Source organism: Dicentrarchus labrax, unplaced genomic scaffold (assembly GCF_905237075.1).
Source record: "Dicentrarchus labrax unplaced genomic scaffold, dlabrax2021, whole genome shotgun sequence".
In the NCBI taxonomy this organism is placed as follows: domain Eukaryota; kingdom Metazoa; phylum Chordata; class Actinopteri; family Moronidae; genus Dicentrarchus; species Dicentrarchus labrax.
In genome coordinates, this window is record NW_026136703.1 from 6,324,556 (window position 1) to 6,349,129 (window position 24,574).

The 24,574-nt window shown below is 39.9% G+C and overlaps 1 protein-coding gene across 2 annotated transcripts; it reads right to left on the bottom strand.

The window, feature by feature from the left end:
• Positions 1-179: 179 nt before the first annotated feature.
• ttc7b (tetratricopeptide repeat domain 7B) lies at positions 180-23,950 on the bottom strand. 2 transcript variants are annotated; one of them, XM_051392197.1, is made up of 23 exons: positions 23,763-23,950; positions 22,098-22,252; positions 21,837-21,912; positions 21,628-21,720; positions 21,029-21,192; positions 19,356-19,477; positions 18,222-18,300; positions 17,429-17,604; positions 17,139-17,202; positions 16,883-17,020; positions 16,460-16,648; positions 15,833-15,950; positions 15,436-15,493; positions 14,938-15,010; positions 14,649-14,809; positions 14,430-14,546; positions 12,890-12,987; positions 12,194-12,475; positions 9,288-9,338; positions 6,181-6,321; positions 3,864-4,066; positions 2,569-2,642; positions 180-2,142 (listed from the first exon to the last, which is right to left on the bottom strand). In XM_051392197.1, exons 1-23 carry the CDS (start codon positions 23,881-23,883, stop codon positions 1,995-1,997), a joined length of 2,901 nt encoding a protein of 966 aa, XP_051248157.1. In that variant the 5' UTR covers positions 23,884-23,950; the 3' UTR covers positions 180-1,994. The 2 variants fall into 2 exon arrangements, with proteins under 2 accessions (XP_051248157.1, XP_051248147.1); XM_051392187.1 differs by lacking the exons at positions 9,288-9,338; positions 12,194-12,475 and having other exon boundaries at positions 23,763-23,948.
• Positions 23,951-24,574: the final 624 nt, after the last annotated feature.

The window sequence follows — 24,574 nt, forward strand, 5'->3', positions numbered from 1 at the left end:
CCTCTCACACTCAGATAGCTGTACTTCTAGTTTCTGTTGTTCTTCTTGACGCTTTCATTTTGTGCTTTTTTCATAAGATATAATCAGACTGCGTGAATAAGCCTTACACATCAGGTGTGTTATTACGAAAAAAGAATAGCTGAAACTCAGTCTGAAAAAAAGATGGGTCATTCAACAGATAAAGTTTTTGACCACTTTTATTATCTCTCATTATTATCATCCTAATTTCAGTCATTCATTTACAGCACAAAGGACTCACTGACTGAGCTCATATCAACAAACTCAATCAGCTTCATCCTTTTATTCCCCCAACAGCATAACTTTCCAGAAAATAGAATTATAATTTACTTTCTAAAATAATAACAATAATACACTTGGAACAATCAAATATACAACAATAATCATTTGTATTTATAATGAAACAAAAAAACTATATTTATCTAGTTGTATTTAACATGACTGTGACAGGACACAAAGACAACACAATCACTGGATGCATTTACACACAACAGAAAATCTGATTTTTGAGAAAACGTGTGTAACAGATTCCTCCCATTTATGATTACACTTTGTTAAACTATGAATGTTTCACAGGAGCTCCAGTTTTCTACAAATTTACAAGAAACTTCACAGGTTATCTGTAACATTATCGAGTTTTTGGAGGTGACTACAGCTGCTAGTAGCCTGAAGGTAGAGCTAACAACCGGTTAGCTTAGCTTAGCATAAAGACCAGCAACAGGGGGGAAAAGGACTAGCCTGGCTAACCAGCACATCTAAAGCTCACAAATTAGCATGTCTCTATTTAAACTTAAATCTTTTTACACTTACATTACATTTCATGTATCTGTACAGAAACCTACAGTGTTAATAGATGAGCCTTAGCTGCTGTTTGCTAAGCTAATGTGCTGCTGGTAGTAGCTTTACCTTTACCGTACAAACAGAGTGGTAGCAATCGTTTCATCTAACACTCAGTAAGAAAGGAAAATTCAAACTATTCCTTTAGCTCCAAAACTTCCCTTGGAGAACAGTGCACATATTGGGAAAATGTGTTAAACCAGAGAATGTCATGGAAGTATGGTTCAACAAAGGAGCATTAAAGGATTGACACGTGAGAAAAAGAGTGCTTTAATTCAAGAACTGGCAGCTATCCATTGGACGTTTCAAATCTGATATCCCGTGTGTGTAAATGCAGCCTGTGTTTTGGCATTTAGACTTTACTGATTGATTCCTCAGCGATCCCTTGATCTTATTTCTTGATGCTCTAGTTGATTCTCAAAGATCTGGCTGTTCTAAACCAGCCATACAGCAAGTGAACGTGTGTGTGTGTGTGTGTGTGTCTGGTTGAGATTATCAGTAATATTTGGCTTACAAAGGAAACATTAATAAAACACATTTATTTTTTGTCAGATAGTCTAAACTTACCCTCAGTGTGTGAAAGGAAAAGGAAACTGTGTGTGTGTGTGTGTGTGTATTTTTGGACTAAATAACGTAAACAAAATGTAAACTGTTCTGAATGCTAGCGACGGCAGGGTGGGAACTCAAACTGAGTCTTATTTACATTTTTGAACAGGAAAAAACAACAAACACACACGGCATACTACAAATCACTTACAACCAGACACAAATGCACAGGCAACATGTTGGCACACATACACAGACATGGGTGCACATGCACAGACACAAACAGGCACGCAAATCGACACACACTCGCATACAGACACATACCCTCACACACAGGTGTCAGGTGTCACAGCCACAACAAGGCATTGTAGGAAGGGTGGGTGGCGGGTAGGCATGTTCATGTGTACTATTTGAATCTGTATACAGTGAGTGTGTGTGTGTGTGTGTGTGTGTGTGTGTATCTGAGGGTACGGCAGTAAAACCTTGTGTAAGTGGCATGCAGGCATGCTGTGTTTGTGTGTGTGCAACTTGCAGGTCCATCATTTGTGCCACTGTGCTACAGTACTTAGGCTAGAACTGTGAGGGTGTGTGTTTCATAGTGCTCTGGGTATGATGGTGAAGGGCAGGATGGGGCTGCTGGCCTCCAGCTCCAAGGCGGTGAGGAAACACTCGGTGGCAGCGGCAGCGTTTCCCTGAGCCTGCAAGACCTCACCCAGACTGTTCCACACATCATGAGCCGTACTGGGGAGAGGAGAGGAGGGGAGAGGAGGGGAAAGAAGCAGAGAGGAAGGGGAAGGAGAGGAGGGAAGGGTAGGAGAAATGAGACAAGGAAAGAGGAAGAAAACAGGAGAGAAGAAGGGAGATAACAGGAGAGATGAGAGGTGGATAAAGAGGAGAGGAAAAGGGGGGTTATGAGAAAGAAAGGGGGAAAAAGAAAAATAGGAAGCAGAGAGAAATCGAAACAAAGGAGAAGAGGAAACAGGAGAGGAGGGGAGGAGAAAGGAGAGAATAGGAGAGGAAAAGAGAGGTGAGGAGAGAAAAAAAAGAGAAGAGGAGAAAGAGAAATATTGTTGTGAATGCCCTAAAATATAACAATCATGTATATTGTATTGGCAAACACACAGATATATATATATATATATATATATATATATAACCCACACCTACCTGTTAACCTGCACAGCGTCCCTCAGGACCTTTTCAGACAGACTGTAGCGCTGCAGCTGGTGAAGAATCAGACCCTGTGGAGAATAAAAAAAGAAAAAGGGTGGGAGAGGAAGGACATTATTAGGCTTGTAGTCTGTCACCTTGCTGTGATGAATGTGGGTTGCTATGTATGTTAATAAAGGCAGTCATGGCAGTGATGATTCACTTTTATGGGAATCACTTACGGCAACAATGCAGTGGCCTAACTGGTAACATTACTAGTTTTATTGTTAGCCTCGTTGTCATTGTGCAGTTCTACTTTATTGCAGAAAGTAAATCAATAAAATGTCACCAAGCAGTGAGCTACATTATTTTCATAGGTTATATCCTTTATGACAGAGCCACAGGTGTCCATATATGATGATGGAGCAGCAAATAAACTGTCCTAAATTGCTTCCACTTTCCCTCACCTCTTCAATCCAGAATTGGATTGCTATATATTTTTTAAATAAACCTAGGTACGGGTACAAGACAAGTCAAATAAATTCAAGAACAAAGTTGAGGTTTTCCTTTTTGGTTTTAATTAGGACATATATGCATATTAAAGCAATCTGTAAAGCAAATAAGCAAATTAAAGCAAATAATGTGTCACACCTTACTTATGTGAAAATTACAGATCTGTAGTTGCACAGTTGTTGTGTGGTATTTCTCCTCTGGCAACTGACGTTGTCAGACTCAAAGATACTGATATAACTAATCATGTGAGCTGATGTCTCATTGTTATAGATACACAGGTGGTGTTAGTGATTTATGCATTTTTTTTTGTGGACATGAAGGTCTGAAAATATGACTGAAAATGAAAATGAAAATTTGCTTTTGTTGTTGAACAATATACAATGCATTCTGGATCTGGCCTACATGAATTTGTGGTGTCTTAGAAATTCATGGTAAGTCAGGCCCTCCAAGACTAGTCCATACTAACTTGTTTGGGACGGTCTTCAATATGGTGAAACCTCCAAGTGAATGACAGAGGCAGAGTACAGTGCTCCAAATGGGACAGACAAACAGGAAAGAGGTAGAGGAGTGTACAGTGAAGAAAGAAAGGAGACACTGGTCCCTCTCTTCTCTAATGGGGTTCTCCCAGAGGACTATGGCTAATTACATAAAACACAAAAACCCTCAGGCTGTATGGACACTGAGAGGACAAGATTTGTTACGTTCTCGAGAGACCAAACACAAGGACAGAGCAGGAGGAGAAGATCAGACTGTGATCAGTGGTTAGGGTTAGTGTGTTCGGTGTGTGTGTTGCGTGTTACCAGTCTCTGCATGGTCTTGACATGCGTAGGGTTGATGGACAGGGCCTCTTCATACCATCGTTTGGCATCGTCCATGTTGCCCCTCAGCTCGGCTATCTGCCCCCTCATGTACAGCACGTTATGGGATGTGGGGAAGAGGTTGGCAGCTTCCTGCGTGCAGGCCGAGGCCTCGGCGGGCTTCGACATGCTGGTGTAAACCTCAGCTATCAGAGAAACACAGACAGGGATTTCAAACATGACTGTTTAACTGTGAGTTCAGCAAGTTTCTCTCCATTTTGTGCAACACGCAGCAGTTTCAAACATCAGTATCTTTCTTTCTCGGATCAACTAGTAGCTTGGTATAATTACTGGACACAAACGAGATAACGGTCAATATAACCGGCAGCCTCAACCTCATCAAACTCAGACATTTCCCATAAATGTTGTCATTATGTGGAAGTAACATTTTCAATCTGTCACTGACCTGAGGTATTAGATATAATATATATTTTATCTGTGGTCTAGACATTGACAGCCCTTGAGTTTAAGCAAAATGATTTAAAACCCTCTAACAGAAAGTTTGATTTTATTTGTGCAGAAACATTTAAAATTCCCAGAGGAAGAAGCAGAAAATGTGAGAGAAAAAACATAATCCAATTTTTCTCCCTCAAATTGCATTATTAAAAAAAATGTTCCAGTATCAAGGTCACCAAATGCATTCTGTATATTGCTGTGATGAAGATACAAACTACAGACTGTACAGACAGACTGAGGAAATGAGTCTGAACGGTCTGCCTGTCTGTCCTCTGATTGGATAATTACATTAGCTGTGTCGCCAAGCTGGAAATGACCACCTCTGACAGGAAGCAGCTGGAGAGATAAACAGGAACACAAACAACCTCTGCCTATGGGTGTGTGTGTGTGTGTGTGTGTGTGTGTGTGTGTGTGTGTGTGTGCGTGCTGCCTGCATCTGTTTATGTATACTCTTCAGTGTGCTTATGTTTGCTTCTACAGGCCAGAAATTAGAATCAGGGCTCCAGCATACTCCAAAGGAAATCTAATTCTGGAGTAATTGCAAAGATCATCAGACTGCTGTTACATGCAGTCCTACGAACTAATGCCAGTACGCCCACTAACCCACTACAACTTTTTGCTTAATGAAATCTATGCTAGGAGGAAGATCATGTGTCATAATGAGGGGGCAACACAAAGTTATAGTGTAGGGAAGGGGGCATTTCGGTATTTGATGTGGGCCAGTATTCATATTTCAGTTATCATTGTTTCTTGAGATTTTACAGATGTAGGTAGTGACTGACGACATGCTGCGTACTCCAAAGGGTGGAAGAGGCTATGGTGATTCAATCATAGCACGGTCCATTATCAAGGGATACGATTATGAGCCAGAGTATATTCATTACATGCTTTCATGGTGGTTTGCATTTAATACACTGAAGTGAAACTATATTATCTACCTTTGTAGAATATGTATCTGCAGATACACATCTTGTTATTGGTTTATTGCCCAGGCCTCTGACCCTCAAATCTTGCCTTTTATCCATCCCTTGCTTAAACTGCAAATTAAATCAACTAACCCTTTGTTGTTTTAGCCCCAGCCCTCTGGAATCATCTTCCCCAATCGCACAGACTCGCTGAATTTTTGGACTGTGTACATGGTTTCTAAAAAACGATCTTTATAGTTGCTTTTTATCTTGTGTTTTGGTTCATTTTAAGTGTGGTCTGTCTCTCGCTCTGCTGTTTTTTATTGTAATTTATTTTTTACTTTATTTTTTTTTTTCCTGCGGGTGTGGTAGGCACTTTGCAACTGTGTGCAATATAAATAAAGCTTTACTTACTTACTGTTTGCTAAGAAATATTCTAGAGTCAACAAGGCATTACATGACCTACAGTATGTTGACTGTCCACACACATGACCAGAGGTGAGTTCCAGGAAAAGTTCACATGGGCTCATGGGAGTGCTACATGAGCTTACAGGATGTTAATGTGTTAACCTAACTTTACCACAGCCACCTGAGCTACATTAAGGTTAACAGACATGGTAACAATGGGATGTTAAAACTTTATATATATATTATTTCAGGTCATGTTAACCTACCCACCTACTGATCATAACAACAGAACAGATGTTTACAATGTTTTTTTTGTGTGGCTGTGGTCAGACCGGAACCACAATCATTATCTCATCCAGCCTTTCTCTCTCTTGCAAACCCTGTTTACAAAACAGTACTAAAACCTCATTTTAAAACAAAGCAAAAACACCAGCCCAGTATCTTCATCTTTTGCGCTTTCATGTATGTACTGTTCATTTACGTGTGCATACCTGCATGCAGCCAGATCTGAGCCAGGGTCATCCAGGGGTGCATTGGTCCCTGCTTGGGTGCGCTGCTCTGCAGGGACGATGCCACCTCAGACAGTGCCTGCTCTACACGACTCGCTGCTATAGATGTAGCATGAACCGAACCTGGAGGGAGAGAATCAAACCGTTACACACGCCATCTCCTACTGGTACTGACTAACTACTACAGCAGCGTTAGGCAGCCATGTGCCACAATGCAGGGTGTTAACTCAACCAAACACACAAGCAAGTTTCACTAATTCCCACAACTTCTGGGAGAAAAGAGGAACAGTGAAATCTGTGTGTTGGGTGCGGTAAAAAGCTCAAGTCTCTGGGCCCACATTGGCACACAGTTTCCTGTTCCTGCACTAAAGCCTTTAATCAGTCCACACCATTCCACAGTGTTAACAGTGTTAAGGCCCTGGATTAACCAGGTTAAAATGAATTAATTTCTGCACCACCATGCATAAACACTGCACCAGTCTGCACTCTGCTGATTAGTAATTGAAAGACGTGTGTCTCTGATTTTGTCTCTGCGATTAAGCTAAATCAGTTTATTACAGGGGCGCAAAATGGCCACCAAAGAAGGGACAGCAGCTCTGTGAAAGCAAAACATAATATATGTATAGATATATATACTTATATGTATAACATACAATATATAAAACATATGATATTTTCATTGTCAACTGTCATAATATTTATGTATAAAGTTTTAACTTGCCACTTATCTTTCATCGCCTACTTACCCATTTTACATATTATTTTTGTTACAGCTACACTCTGTTACGCCCTTTTTCGTGTCAGTTACCACCGATTCCAATTATTCAGGCTGAAATGTCCAATGGTTCAGCTGATAAATATTAACTCAACAATGATGATTTAATCCTCTTCGATCTGTGATGATGATTTGCGTGCAATTTATATATTTATGTATTTGTAGAACTTCTTTTACTGTTTTAACATTATAGAACAGATTTGTTTCTGTTGCTTAACGCCCTCATTAAATGCTATAAAATATTGATACCGTTATTGTTTATTATGAGATTGAGACTGTTGTTTTTATTCAATGGATTTCTTTAAAAGACTGTGAAAATAATGACTTACATGTTCGCTTTGGGCTTGTTTTGTTATATTGAACTGTCATGTCAATTGCAGCCTGCAGGGATTAGATAACATAAATATGGGGCTTCTATGCCTTAAACATGGACTAAATTAAAATCGACTGATGGTTGCAGCTCGCTTGGGCTAAAAGCTTTACTTTAAAAGATCTCCCGCCCTCTTCTCTTATTATTAAACTCCCAAATACTCTTCCTCCTTTCTCTACATTGACATAAAATGTGTTTGTGTGTTAAGGGTCAGAAACTTTCCATGTGTAAAAGATGAATGAGATAAGGATAAAAACAGAACATTTGCATATTGAAGCTCTGTGTGTGAAAGAGCAACGAGTATTGCTGATGGATTTAAGGGAATGACAAAAAGAAGTCTCTCTCTCTCTCACACACAACACAGATGCATCTGAAATTGAGTCGTCTGGTTTAGAGGGACATTGTAAGAAGTCATATATTAGATGGCAGCATGCAGCAGCCCAGCCTAGTGCAGCACATTTGAACGTGTTACAGTATGTTGAATCAAACTGTATTGTTCCATAGTTGATTTTTTCTTGCCCCACCCCACACCCCCATTCACCCCTTTTACCCTTGTGAACTTTGTGTTCTTATCACACGCTGTAATGCCTATATGAGAATAGCGACAGAAACAGTTGGAGAATGAGAGAAGTAGTGGTGTATATTTTCATATGGATTGCTTTCACTTATACCATTTGTGCCCCTAATATTCAAGTCAATCTTTCCACTGAATATATGTATATGATATATATATATATATATATATATATATATATATATATATATATATATATATATATGTGTGTGTGTGTGTGTATAAAGAAATAAATAAATAAAAAAAAACCTTGAAGCATAAGAAAACATTTGCTTTAAACATAAAGAAACAAGTTAAGAGATTTGCCAACAGATTACTGAGGAAGCTTCCTGCAGCGGTTTGTGCCTAAAATGTGGTCAATTCACACAGCAACGCATGCAGTAAAGCTGCTCACTGAATTAAAGGAATACATTGACTTATATATTACAAGAAATAATACCACTTATCACAACATCAGAGGCTGGTTAGTTCCAAGTTAGTGCAATGCATATTTAAACAGCAGCAAGCAGATGGACAGTTCATTTAAAAGTCAGAGTAAGCGAAGAGCAAGTGTTAGTATAAATGGTAAAAATAAACTAACTAAATCTTGGTAACAGATGCACAGATCTGTTATCAATGGAGTACCACATAATTTTTTCCTCTAGACCATTTCTTATCTAACCATTTGTTCTCTCATACCTTTCCACAATAACTTTAAATCATGGCAAATTAAATGTAATAATTCGGTAAAATTACTGCAAACAATTCTGTCTCATGCCGGCTGCACAGTCAGTATTAGTATTTGTCAATATTACAGACACATTTCATAGATATTAGTTCTACAAGCAGGAAGCGGCTTCTTTGTTTCCTTTCTGCAGTCACTCTGTGATCATTTACCATCTCTTTTGCTTTACTGAAAGGGATAAACATCTCAGAATTGGTATTTCCATCTGCCTTTCAGGGTGCTTCATCCAGCACATATCTGCTAGAAAACAGCACCCTCATCGTGTGTTGTATTGTAAAGCTTTCCAAAAGATTTATTTCCAGCAAAATCCAAAGTTGTTTCTTGAATACTTTCACATTGCTTCCTTCTGACAAATTGCAAAGAATGTGTATACCACAAGGTTTTCGGAGAGATATTCCTTTAAGTCGTTGTATTCCTTTAAATCATATACTGTACCACCAACAGGGCAACAATTTATCACAATTCTCCTGGAAACTGGCTGCAGGCTTCACGTTAAAGCAGAGGATATATGTACATATTTTCTTCGTTCAGATATCGTACATATATCAGAGCCTCGTCAGAAAAAGGAAGGTCAACGGGGACCAAAGGGTGGACAGGACAATGGATGAAAAAAGGAAGATCAGATGGAGGTTAGATGGCTACTTACAAACAGAAAACATGGAGGAAAAACCAAGAGTGTTAGCGTCCTGAAGGCCGCCTTGAAAAACGGAGGGATGGGAAAAAACAGAAAAGACGACTGTTAATGATTGAAAGAGAAGAGACAGAGAAGAAGTATCCAAATAATTAAGACAGAAAAAGAACGCTGATCCCAAAAGGAAGACTGCAGATCACAGTGAGGAGGTTTTCACTCTTCACAGTAGCCTCTTAGACCACATCGCATGAGACACGCTGCTCCCACTTGTGCCTTTTTCACACTGTAATCTGCAGTAGTAATTGCCATAAAGTTCAGTTAACTAACACCATGAAGGAGGCTCGTCTTTCTCTGCTTTATTGCTCATGAGAGCTTTGTGTTGACTGAATTTTCTTAGGTTCATAGTTATTCTGAAAATGAGAGATTATTTTGCATTTCAGCACAGTTACATTTAAATTAGAGGTGTCTGCACCACACATACCTCACAAAGCCTTTTAATTGACTAACAACGCATACAAAAACTATGTGCTTCAGTACCAAAAAGAACCTAGTCAGATTTTCAGTAAGTGAAATCACTGTGTTGGACTTATTGCAACAGTTTTAAATTATGTAACTGTTCACAGGCGGAAAAATCACATTCTGGAGGGGAAAAAAGTGTGTTTTCTTTATGCGGCTAAATACTTTATCTAAATAACAACCACTATTTTCCAGTGCAAACATCATTAGCAGAGGAGATGGCAACAAGGAGAGACAACATAAGGTTGGAACCGGGAAACGAGACAAATTAATTTTGGCTCAAATGAAAAATCTTCACAGAACCAAAGAGAGAGAAAGGAGGAGGATGCAAAACAGCAACAAAAACAAGAGTCAAGCAGCAGAGGAAACGCAGAGAATGTGAAGAGACAGTAAAGCAGCATTATGTAAAAATAATTTTCTGTAATATCAAAGAAGTACCCAGCAGAACGCTAAATCCTAGCTGCTTCAACTATTAGTGTGTGGAGCTTAAATGTGTGTGTGTCAAGTGAGTAAGTTCACCTGAGGGCTTGAGGAAGTCGCAAAAACACAAAGCAACAGCAGCATGTTGATAAAGGCTCTACTGCACACCCAAAGTATCCCTTTTACATATTAACATGCACAGATTTACAGCAGCTCTGAGAACTATGAGTGACTATGAAGCACATCCAGTACTCTTTAGGTTAGTCAGTTCAGTTTTGAAGTCCTTGTCCATGCTTGTGAGGTTTGAACTTTGAAGATTCACCTTGTCTCCAATCTTAGGGATTGGTCGTAAAAACAGCATAACAAGTTTTTAGGCCATCAGGGTATTGGTCATTTACTTGTTGAGTCAGTGATGAGAATATCCCCAGCATGTTTCTGCGTGTTTCTGACAAACTGTTCACTCCAGTGGGTGTTGTCCAAGTAAGAAAATGAGAACTGGAAAGGCTGGTATCTTTAATACAATAATATTATATATGGCTATATTCTGTTTTCACTTCGTCATTATGGGGTGCTGACTGTAGACTGATGAGGGAAAATTAATTTAGCATAAACCTGCAACATAACAGAATGTAAAAAGAGTGAGGGGGTCTACACACCTTCTGAATGCACTGTATGGTATATATAAATATCAGGTTTAATATATGCAGTGGGCTTGTGGATATGGTCATTTATGCTTTTTAATTCATTATTCAAACACTGAGTGAAAAGATTTATAATATTTTTTTGCTTGACATAAATTAGTAGATTATAGAAGATGCTGAATACTGTATATTGGAAGTAGATCTCTGTCCTGTTTTGAAGGGACAGTATGTTCCACCGTGCTACAATTGAATAAAAATAAAAATTCTAGTGCACAGACGCATTAAGGCAGAGAGACTTTTTTGTAAGCCTGGATGTGTGTTTGTCTGTCTATTTTTTTTGTCAGAGGAAGGTTTGCCAGTAGGGCAGAAATCTAAAACTGAACATTAACTTGTATTTATGTTTGTTTGAAATAAACTAAATAATTCATAATCTAGGTTGAAGCAGGCATTTTTGAGAAACACAGAGGTAGGTAAGTAAAAAACAACAACATATTTCATTATACAGTTGTCAAAACTAGTGACAGCGTGGATGATTGTTTTTGCTGCTAGTTCCAAACAGTAAAATCTTGTTTATTGATAAAGTCAGATCCACAGTATGTGCTCTCCTACTGAGGTGAGGTTGATGTTACTGCAGTTTGGCAGATTACTAGTGTGGTAAACCAGTAAAGTCCAGTAACACTGGGCTGAGTGTGGTGATCCTGATGTGGGTGTTTTGTGAATATTCTGCCCACTCTGTTCAGCTTCGACAGCTGCTGACTGCAGCAGGACCTCTGACTGGCAGACAGCCTCATAATATAATATCATATAAATAGATTATATTATTATACTGATATCATATGAGGAAAATATTGTAAGCTCACTGCTGAGTGGCAACAAAAGAAACTAGTGTTCTGATGTGTTTTAATCATTCAATAGGCATACTTTTGACTATGTCTATATTGTGTTTATGAACAATATTACTGATTATATTATTCAGTGACTGTCAGGAGCTGTGTCCTGCTCCTGCAGACTTTTGGTAACTCTGTTGCAGCACAGTCAGATAGGAAGTGCATAGCAGATCATACATCCTGTGTGTACTAAGAGTTTTAACAATAAAATAGCCTACATCAGCGACAGCGAGATCAGTGAGTTCATTTTTTAGGTTTTATGAATTCTGACCATGTACTATCCAAAGGGATATTGCTAGAGGACTAATACATACTGTTTATGCACCAGAGTAAGAAACATATTGGGAGTCCTCTCATTACTGAACACACAAGTTAATTAATGAGCCAATCTCCCAGAAACTTCTAGGTCACTCTCCACAACATGCTACAGGCCGACGTGGATGTGAAGGCGCATTACAGTTGGAGGAGAGCTGGCGGAGAGTGACGTGGTTGCAAAAGGAATGAGTCCTGGTCTTGGCGGGCGCGGGAGGAGGAAGAGGAGGAGGGGGAGGAGGAGGAGGGGGAGGAGGAGGGAGAGGAGGGAGGAAGGATGGGTTTTTGGGAGGATGGAAAGGAGGAGGCTGGAGGATGAAGACAGGGGAAGAAGGGGAGGACAGTGGGGAGGAGAGGTTGGAAATGGTAGATGGGGAGTTGGGGAAGACCAGTTCAAAACCAGAGAGAGAAGAGGAAGAACCTGAGACTAAAACAAAGGAAAAAAACAGAAATGAGTGAAATTAATCAAGGAATAAAGAAAGGAAAGAAACATAAGTCACAGGTTCTTAAACTGCATATACTTTAACATAATATCATAATAACTTCTAGATGAAGCAGCAACTTATCAAACGGACAACATGAAAAGAAAATCAATAGAAAATCAATAAAAAGAAGGGAGAGATTTTACAGACATTTTCCTTCAATATCTGTAGATATGAGGGAGAATGGATCAATATAAAAACAAGAAAGAGGAAACCATTATCTCCTCTTCATAATTAAGTGATTATTGACAACTGGTGATTCTCCGTGTACAATAAAGGCATCAGGGCTTCACTGTGGGGGTCCCAGGGGTTCCTGAACAGGAGTGAAAAAGCTTGTGCGTGTTTGTGTGTGTGCGTACCGGTCTCAGGGTCACTGAAGTCAGGCAGAGTCATGGCATTGAGCTGTCGTCTGTCTGCTATGGCTCTGTCCAACAGACTGCTGCCACGCCCAGAATCACTGCCACGAACACACATGTTTACTCACACTCGCATAAAAACACACAGACAAACAAAACAAAGCTGAGCTCCGGTGTGTTTGCTGGCTAAATTAACTTTAGAATCATTATAATGAACATGTTTACAAAGTGGAGATTTACACACCATTAAATGTAAACTGGTTGCACCACACTAACTAATTCTTACGTAAAGATTGTTACTCCATATTTACAAACAGCTTTAACTGTTGTGTAGCTGATTGAATCAACTGACAACACTGATGTTAGCATATGACCCGTTAGATTAAAGAGTAAAAGTATAATATCACATATGTTAAAATATCAGACCTGGTTCTTGATCAAAACCCTGTTTACTAATGATGTAAACTAGAGGAATCTTAAATTACATATTACAAAAATAAAACAGTATGTTTTGAACTAGAAAACATGTTAATACCATTAGAATGATTCGAAATTTCCCTCTGATTCTAAACTGCATGAATACTACCCCAAAACATACATATCTCGATGTATGGATATATAAATAAAAGTAGTAAGTCACATGTAAAGTACATTTATAAAGAATTAGCAGTAAAAAATTATATATAAAGTTTAAGATATATGGTTTGACCTCCTACAACTTATATTTTGGAAGTTATATCAAATATTTTCTATAACAGAAGATAACACATTACAATGGTGTGACATGGTTTACATTTCCAGTTCCCTAAGTGGGCGTGTCACCCCTCCCCCATCTCCACATCTTGTTAGGAAGTGTTGTGACGTCAGGTGGATGGACGAAAGCACACTGGGCTGTCCCAGAGATGGTTCAGAAAGTTATTTGAATTTTTGGTGAAACTACAACGATGACTCACCACCAACAAACAAAAGAGATATTTTTTGCCAGATCTCACGAGCGCTGCTGCTAACATAGAGACTAGTCTCCAAAGGTAATTTTCTCCCAAATTGTCTGTTTTAGTGTCTGAATGTTCAGAAGGTATGTGGCTTGTGAAAAATGGGTCCAATATTTACTTCAGTAACTATGGGACAAGAGAATATGTCATAATCTATACTCTCATTTCTCCCATTGCAGTCAATAGACTCACGACTTGCCGCTAGTCTCCTAAAGGGAGTGGCACAGATACAGGAAATGACTCTTCAGTGAACCGTCTCTGATTAAACTCAGCTTGTGATCCTACATAGACTTCCTCCTCACAGAGTTGACTGCTTTTGATTGGACAGAGTTACACGTGTCCTAGCAACTGATGAACACATTAGGTATTTTAAGAGGCTACGCCATTCCTTAAGTTTACTGGTGCAACCCAATTTAGTTAATCACTAGTTTGAATGGATGAGACCAAAACAAATATCAGGATTAGTGTTTGCATTTGGGGAGTGTGTGTGTGTGTGTGTGTGTGTGTGTGTGTGTGTGTGTGTGTGTGTGTGTGTGTGTGTGTGTGTGTACCTGGGGTTGGTAAGGTTGTAAAAGCTCTTCCAGATTTGCAACATGTGTTTACAGGTGAGCAGAGCTTCCTCCGGCCCTCTACACATCGACTCCAACTTTACCTTGGTATAAAGCAGACTACAACACACAGCACGCACAAGAACACACGGTAAGAACCCAGTGAAACAGAAATTCACTTTGGTGTGCTTTAAATGATGTGTGGTAGTGTGTGAGTCTTACTTGAAGTTCTCAGGGTACTCGGACAGAGCCATCTCTATAATATTGAGAGCGTCGTGGTAGTGTTTCTGAGCAGAGAGCAGCAGGGCCAGCAGGTGAAGGGAGTGGACATCATCCCCTTGAAGCTGCAACGCCTGTCGAACATAGCCTAGTGCCTCTGGGATCTACACACAGACATATATACAAACTACAGGTTTTCACTACAGTCGGGATAAAAGTGACAGATGTGTGATGTCTGACATGATATATAAACATGGTGACTTTATCCTGTTATTACTTAAGACTGTGTTACCTGTCTGGACACAGCAAGCTGGAGTGCCAAGTAGAAGGCTGCTAGATGGTCAGTAGGAGACAGACTCTGAGCTCTTCAGAGAGAGAGAGATTTTGTGTGTTCAGACATGCTGATAAAGTTAATAGATTAGATTAAACTTTAAAGGTCCCTGTGGGGAAATTGAGGCGCTGCAGCACCAAAGTCATAGAATATGTAAGAAATCAAACCAGAGGATATTTAAACATTTAGACACAATTAGAAACTGTAGCGCCACATTAATAAGCAGAATGACTGAATATAAAATGAGAGGCTACATTGCAGCATTATATCAATGTGATAAATAATGCAGAGTATGTATATTAACACCACCTTATTAATATATCAAATTTAAAGTATACTTTAAAACAGTTTTGCTAACATTTTGTCAGACTGTAAAGCAGTTTGTGCTATGGCACAATAATTATGAGGGAAATGTGGGTGTAAAAGAGAAAGCAGGGAACAGCATGGCTCAGTCCCAACCTCTGGAAGGCTCCCAAAGCTTTCCTCTGGTACTCCTCCTGTGTGCTTCGCAATGATGCTACAGAGAGACACAGAGAGACAGAGTCATGGACAGAAAGAGAAACACAGAATGAACTCAGGTACATTATTAATAATACACGAAGAGCAACAGTCAGTGTGGTAGAGTATTTAAAATCTCTATATGTGAAATCATCACATAGGGAATTTTCAACTGAGATTGGTTGACTTGCTTTTAATGTTGTCATCACTGAATCACCCAAATTTCCTAGTTTAACCCCACACTAACCGACAACATAATCCCAATTCTTTTAAAGTAAGAATCAACAAATTGTCCTGATTTAGCAAGTTTATCGTTCTTCCTAGTCGGAGAAGAACACATACAAACAGAGAGACCTACCATCAGTTGCTTTGAGACTGTAAACCAGCCCGATGGCCAGGTAGCCTTTGGCTCTGAACTCTGCTGCTTTCTCTCCCATGTCAATCACCATCTTTGCAAAGCAGTCCCCCTCATCCAACTGGATTGTGGGCGTAGACAGGCATATAATGAGAGAGAATGGACAAAAGAGAGAAGAGATTTGGGGGTAAAGTTAGACAATTTTATGTATAACGGTAGCTTGAAGTCCCCCTCCCCTCAGAAATCAGTTTTTCTTCCTGTTCCTACAGTGTGCTGTTTGAATGCTGTCTGTGCAGAGTTTGACACTAGAAGGATGTTTTCACATTCATCTGCTGAAAGTGGAAAGTTTCTCTGTGCTCATTGAAAAGCAGATTTTAAGGAGATGTAGAAACTTGAAGCCACCAGTGCACATCCACTGAGACTTTCCAGTGAAGTAGGAGACATCTTGTGTCCAGCAGCAAAACTTTAGAAATGAACATTTGCATATTTTAATGTGGAAAGTATATATTTTTTGGTGTAAAAAGAAAATCAGACACACATTATTGTTCCAAACAGACTATTTGTATGTATGTTTTAATGCCTGTCTGGAAAAAGTCTTATTTGTGTTTCTGTCTACAGCATGGTCCTTACCCAGTGCAGAGGTCCGATACACAACTTGACAGCCAGCAGTGGGATGGTGGGGTCGTCAGGCTTCAGACGAATACACTCTTTAAGGACTTTAACAGCACGAGCTGATTTCCCAGCTGCCATTAGCGACAGGGCGAGCTGGTACCACAAATGGAACTCCTCAAAGGCAAACTTCATGGCTCTCTCCAAACACTAGAGACATCAGAAATAGGACACGTTTCATCAACGTTATCAGAGTTTCTGTAAGCTTTATCTAGTTGCGCAGCCATTGTAGAGCCAATTAGATTGTAATGAAACACTCATTTGTTTGGGAAATGAATGTGAAAAAGAAGTGATATTTTATGTGGGCGTACTATGGTTGCAGGCTTTAACACTTTTCACAATCACTATGGCTGTGACTATGCAGCCCACAGAGGGATTACTCGCCTCTGACAGCATCTCGTACTGCCCTCTTCTGCCCAGAGCTATAGTCAGCAGGTCGTACACCACAGAGGCAGACTGCAGGCTGATGATACGATCATTGTTGTGTTCAGGAATTCTGCTCAGGACAGCGTCACGGTTAGCCTGAAACACACAAATACAGATACGGATATAGAAGTGGCACTGTGATAAGGTTGAGTTCAGGATTTACTGCTTCAGAAAAGGGTGTGAAATGTTTTCAAAGACTGTTTCTGTGTCTCACCATGGACTCACTGATGAGCAGCAGCAGCAAAGCTTCTTCTGTGTTCTCCTGAGGGCAAAACAGACTGGGAGAGAGAGAGAGAGAGAGAGAGAGAGAAATGCACCGAAGGAGTCAGAAAGATGGAGTTGGACAAGGATGAGAGGAGAAAAAGGGAAAAACCGAGTGGTGGAGAAGATGGAGAGAGCTACTTATGAAAAAGTACACTGGCAACAGTTTAATTTTGGGTGCCATGTTGGCTATTTTCCATTGCATTCCCACTTTAGCACCAACAAACAGACGTTATCACTTACTTCTCTCCCGAGTACACTCGTGGGCGTCGGCTTAGGGTGTAGTTCTTGCTGTGAGTGTGTCCTTGCCGTGTGGGATCGTCCAATGGCGACACTGTGGGAGGGTCTTCCAGAGGAGACCAGTAACTCTGTTCGCACATTCCTCTGAGCAAGATCTCTGCAAGCTGTCTGGCTATGGTCTGCATACACACACACATGCACACACATGCACACACACGCACACACATGCACATTTGGCAAAGACACTCAGTGCTAACACAGCAGCAATCTGTTTACTTGGAGCTTACTTTGCTTCAAATATACTTAGGTAACAGTTATATTAATGACTTTACCCCTGCACAGACTGTAATATGGATTCTTTCTGTACAAATAAAACCTAATATGAAGTCTACCTCCTTGTAGTGGGTTCTGTATCTACATCGATAGAAATCTGCGCTTAAGTTTAGGCTCGCCCTAGCCACTTTGACATTTTCAAATTGAAGCAATCTGTAGATAGCTGGGTATTACTTTGGAGGCAACAACATTTTTAAAGGAATAGTTTGAGATTTGGGGAAATAAATTTATTCTCCTTCTTGCCGAAAATTGGATGAGAAGTTGACACTGCTGTTAACTCCTCCCGGAAACTGTAAAGCTCACTAATTAACATGTTATATCTACCTTGTTTAATCCGTGCGTATCTCCCAAAATGTCAAACTATTCCTTTAAGTAAGTCAAAAAAGAAGCATGAGGGGATCCATAAACATCTCCTAATCTCAAAACAAAATATAAAAGGCCAACTTCCCAACCCAGTCCTCACCATGCGCAGGCTCTGGGTGGTTCTGTTCTCAACAGCCCGAAGAATCTCCCGAAACCGGCCCACGCCTCTAGTCAGGTTGCTATGGCAATGTGGTGAGGAAACAGGAAGAAAAACACTTGTCAGAGTCTGTAGGATGTGTATGTGTGAATGCAAGATATCTCAAAACAGACACGTGTGTATACTCCACTATGTTCGAAACATTTTCAAGTTTCCATCTATGAGAGTCAGTGAATTGGCGAATATTCAGTAGCAACACTAGCAGATGTTTCTTTGCTCCACAACTTTGCCAGTTTGCAAGATGATACAGCAAAAGCCTGTGTTACAGTGATGCTGTAAAGTAAACTACATCCCCAACATTAACATCCACATGTCTCAGGACTTTGATCTTTGATGTTGGTTTATATATTTTATATTTATTTCACACTGTGCTGGGCAATTCTGCATGCTGGTAGCTTCAAATGAGGTTTGAAATGAAGTTTTTTTGAAGGTTGTTATGGTCAGAGATGATGTATGTGATGTTGGCAAACAACAAAACTTTCTACTTTAAGTTTGAATTTCATTACTTGTGTGATGATGTCTTAATAGCAGACACCAGAATTCAATTGGATGAATATGGCACATCTACAGTGTGTACATTTAAGTTCCCCCTCCTGACACTGCAAAACAATGAGCTAGCACACAGGGAAAAAAGAGCTACAGAGACAGAAAATTGTACAGATTTCATCAAGGCCACTAAAAAGTTATTTCTTCCAGGACAAGGCTTTAGTAGCTGCCACGGCCCTGAAGCTCCCTCTGTACTTAAAACAACAACACTGTGGGAACTACTCTCTGTTGTGTGTGTTACTTAACAGTGTTCACACTTTGCTTTTATCAACCTGTCAGCAGCTTTGTAACACCATGACTGCAAAGTGGGTGGAAAGTGCCCACAACGGGTTGTTCTTTCTGTTGCGGCAACCATTCTAAACTAGAAAAAAACTGTGAAAGTGTATATACAAACTAACTTTCTTTTTGTCTTTGAGCAGTAAAATCTGTTGTGCTGTGGTTCTGAAGTGACTGACCGCCTGACTGTTCCTCTCTAATTTCCTTTTCTCTCCAATATCTATCTATCCATCACCACCCTTTTCCCTCTTTTACCCGTTCTTGAAGTGGATGACGTGGGCTCTCTGCAGGCCTGTCTCCAGGAAGTAGCCCAGTTCCAGGTCTTGGGCTGTTGGGCCGGGCTTTGGGCTGCGGTTCTGAATTCCCGCTGACAACGCCTGCAGAAACAGACATACGGCAATAAAGAAAGGAGAAAGAAAGAAAGGAAAAAAATAAATGACAGTGAGAGTTTAACCCAAATGAATGATGTGTTAAAAACTAATTAGACCGATCATACATTTGTCACTGCATTCAAATTATTTGTAACAGCAGAGCCCCAGGTTGGCTTTCACGTTTAATGAACAGCTATGGTTAACACACCGAAAACAGGGTTAACTAAAAATAATGAGCTGTGGTGAGTCAGCTGTATACCTATAACTGTAATTTCTGATTGACAGTTTGCCACAGCTATGGTGAGTTGTCAGACAATAAGTGCACAATAAATTCTCGAGGGAAACACTGAGACTCAAACTGCCGCACTCATTCTATTTCTAAATTTCATTTCTAAAGATGAAAAAGCATGAGACTTGATAACCAAGCAAGAAATTCAACAGAAAGGATCATATTTCTGTCTTTTGCAGCGAGTACAGTATGTGTGCTTGGGACTGAGATATGTACTTTTATTCACTATTGGTAACATACAGCTTTTTTGGCCTAAATGTTACTTGGATTATTAATCCAGCAGTGTCTCAAATAAATGATTATAGGGACATAATAATTAACTTTTGTTTGATAAATAAACTTGTTAAAATCTGCTGGTTTAGTTTGTGTATAAGGGGCAGTACACTGAGGTGAAATGTTACTAACAAGTGTTTTTAGAACGTCCATGTATAGTGTTTTCATTTATATTAAAATTCTTAATAAAGATTTAGGTAATTTGCTTAAGGAAAATCTGTATTTGTTCCATGTTGGTTTCATTTTGTAATTGTTACAACATGAAAAATGCAACCCTAAACAATCAATGTTAACTTCATTAATCTAATCAAATTTTAAGATCTGTAAAAGTCATATTAAAGATATTTTTAGGACTTTTTATGACCACACAGACACGCTGCGCTAAAATGTCTCTAGTTCCAGCTGCTCCGTTATGAGGATTTGCTGCTTTACATGATAGTAAACGTTGGGGTTAGGACTGCTGGTCAGACTAAATAACACAACTGAAGACTTCGTGACAAATATTTTTCACTATTCTATGACATTTTTAGATGAGGCCCTAAACCTTAGCTAATATATAATATCACTGTGATATTAAAAAAATATTCCTATAACTCAGTTTCCTTAGTGACCTTATCCAGGTGATATGAAGTTTACAGAATATATCTATATTGGCACTGTTTGATATACATCCTCCTGACATTTATTGCAGTTTACTCAGTCTGTTTGTCCTCTCAGACATCCTCAAAAAAAAAAAAAAAGAGGAAGAGATCTGTTTGCCAATTGGCTGTCATGGGCGGTAATGCATTAGTCAAACTTGCACACTGTCAGCAGAATATTCATCGCACACCCACAGGGATGGCAGAACACATGGGGGTCCAGGCGCTCACAAGACATTTGGAGAACGCTCGTGTGAGAAAATACTGCAGCAGATAGTTATGAGACAAGTAGGCCAACTTCAAACACTGTACGTAACAGACGTAACATAAAAAACTACCGGGCCACAAACACGTTACCTTCTCAGCCTCCTGCAGGTAGAGCAGAGCAATGTCTCCAGACTTTTCATAGCAGGTGATGATTTCCTGCTCCCGCTCTGTTGCGCCCCTATTGGACAACGGAGAGCCAGTGTTCTTATTGGATAGAGATGGGGAGGCAGCTGGGACCTTCTCTAAACACAGTCCTGAGGGGAGAGGGGGCGACAAGAGAGAGTGGGAAAGGATGGCCATGAGTCACTCATCAGTGTCTGGGATTCAGTTTAGCCTTTCAGACCATTTCTATATATAATTTCATATTTGTGGTAGAGTGGATCGCTGTAGTCTAACACTGGGATGATCATCTCCCTCTACTGATGATTGATTTGTGCCTCATAACGAATCATTTAAAGTTATCACATTCATATATTATCAACAAGCAATAAGTTTTCTCTTACACAGATAAATCAAATAAGAATAGAATTCATAAGACAGTACATCCCAAAGCTGTTCATCAGCAGTGACACTCTACTGCCACCATGTGGAGCAGAGCAGTAGTGCAGAGGTTAGAGCAGACTGGAGTGATGGCAGGTGAGGCGAGGTTAAGAATGAGATGAAGGCTGGGTGTTTATGTGTGTTTATACCTTTAGTAGCGTATGCCTCTGCTATCATGGACAGCCTATACACAGGAGCTCCCAATAGCTGCATGTCGTCCAGGTTCACCTTGCTGTAGTGACCTGTCAATACATCAATTAAAGACTAAATCGATCTGCACTTTTTTGATTGATAAAAACATAATGAACAAAAACGAAATATGAGAAGATAAACCAAGACAGAGGAGTGTGTGTGCTACCTAAAGCGTCTCTGTGTTCTCCCTCCACATAGCAAAGTTTAGCCATCAGCACGCTGGCTTCCTGAAGGTAATCGGCCTGCAGGACAGAAGATAGGAATTTAAAAAGTCTAAATATATACAGATTTTAATGTACCGATTTTGAAGAGCTTACATTAACCACATTTTGTTTGTGGCACACTGAGACAGAAACACGAATCAATTTGTAAAATAAGTAAGAAACAAACTGTAACAAGTGACAACACAATCAAGATCCACAGTTACCTTGAGGTTTCCTCTGTCCAGAGCAGCAGTGAGGTGTTTCCTGACCTCCACTAGTTTGGGTTGGGGGCCCCTGGGGCTGGCTCCCTGTTTGATGGGGTTCTCCTTCAGGTACGTCTGAAGCTTGCATTCCCCAAGCAGCAGCTCCCCTAGGTCATCTACACACACACACACACACACACACACACACCACAAGATGTTTGCCAGATTAAATCTAAAATCAATCTAATCTAATACTTAATCTAAAACTGATATATAGTTGATCCAGGATCACTGTATTGCATTGTAAGGTCAATCTAAGTTTAATCTAGATAGACAATTTAAGGTCTAAATAACAACACAATTGACAATCTAATGACAATGTGTCAGCCTTAAGGGCTCTCCTGGCTGTACATACCAGCCTGTATTATATACAGCCTTAACAAGCTTCTTAATCCAGTGAGTGAGTGTGTTTAGAAGCTCAAAGGGTGAAATGAGCAGTAATCCTGTTACTGATGCCAGCTCGCAGCTCTCAGTACATTCCATAATGGTAGCAACACGGATTCTACATTATTCTATTTAATATATAATATACTGACTTATATTCTACGCAAGAATAACATGTGGAAACATTTCTCGTCAAGATAAAAATGTTATTTCACTGAAAGCCAACAGACATCAGATGCTATTACTTATTTTTGCCGCATTTAGGGTCTGGGGGTGTTTAACACACTCACTGAAGCCATTAGAGTTGTTTTGTTTTGGCTAACAGTCGACACTGATCTATCAATATTTCTGTTTTATGACTTCAGGCAGCATATAGGAGATATAAATCACACTAGAAGTCTTTATGGTAATTAAATGTATTAACTACCATGAGCAGTCTGCCTTTGCTATTTGCAGTGGTGGCAAGATAGACACATCTGCAACAGAAGAGCATCGGTCAGTCTGGAGGATCTATTGCATGAGGGCCACCATGAGTAATATTTAAATGACAGTGGGTGAATGTAAACTGGATAGGATGGTGTTTACATGTAATTCTTTTAAATCTGCTTGTATGTAGGGCAGCTCATTTTCATATGAAGAGGAGTTGATATGATATCAGATGTGAAGAAGGTAAACATCTACAGCACATATACAGGTGGGCTTTTATGTTTACACAAACAGCTTTACTATTGCTGTGCTGCCTGCTGTGCAGCTGACAATCCAGCATCAGTAAGGAGTTTGACAGCTAGCATGTAGCAATCACGCAAGTTAGCCACACAGCTAACTTCAGTGAAACTAGTTACGATGCGGAACCATAAATAAAAACCTTCAGATTTCAGAATTTGGTTAGTTTATGATAGAAGTCAAGCAAAGACATCATTAACCTTAAAGTGACAGATTTCTGAATGGAGTTCGGTTGACGGGAGAGCGGGAGAAGACACAGCTGTCAGACCACAGGAACTAATGGTCACAGAGTAAGTTCTCCGTATCTTCACATCAGTGTATCTCGGTGTGCGCACACCGCACTGCCGAACAGTGGTACAATCCTTTGCTAGCTAACGTTAACTGGCTCTAACCACAGCGCACAGTGCTGGAAAACTCCCAGCATCGGCTGCCGCTGTCAGGAAGTACCGAGGACTCCGAGCAGGGAGAAGGCCTTACACACTGAATGAACCAACAAAAGGGACCCCGCACATTTCTTACCGTTTGATATTAGTTTGGCTGAGAGCTGTCGTACTAACTCCGGTATCTTGTCCCACTGACTCTCTGAACGGCACCGCTCTATCTCGGTCTCCAGTCGGGAGCCAGACTTCCTCGCTGTCATTTTGGTGAGTGGGGGCTCGACTGGACCAAAACACCACAAGACGAGCTGACGTCAAGCTCATGCTCACGAGAAGTACGGCTTCCGGTCAATCATTTCGAAATAAAGCTTTATTTGCTAATGGTTGGGAATTTACAGGACAGTATCAGCTTGAATAAAAAAACAAAACACGTATGGTTTAACTTGTTGTCTTAGTTGACACATTGTAACGGGTTGAGATCACTTTTAACTGTTAAAAAAAAAGAGTTAAGAGGACAAAAGTGAGCAACTTACTGGGGTAAAATAGTGACATCTAGTGGCCCAGAGTTTATAATTACTTTCCTCTTTTTTTCTGTTTGCCAGCAGGGTATTTTCCTTCTTCCTGGTTTTCTGAATTGACTGTTGGTCTCTCACAGGATCCCTGTTGAAATCTGATTGTGTACATATAAAACCACACACAGCCTGAAAAACATTTCTGTCAGCACAACATGCCCTTTTCACAGGTGGCATTTGGACATGTTTCAGCAGGAAAAGGACAGGAGTAAATATTAAAATGAATGAATCCCATTGAGCTGCTTCAGTTTCACGGTCCTGGTATTCTGAATGTTGGCTCACTGTCATTGCTTTCTGTTGAACAGCTGAATAGAACAAAAACCACAAAAATTAGAAGAAGTATTCATATTTGTTGAAGTAAAATTTGCACTACTACTACTCT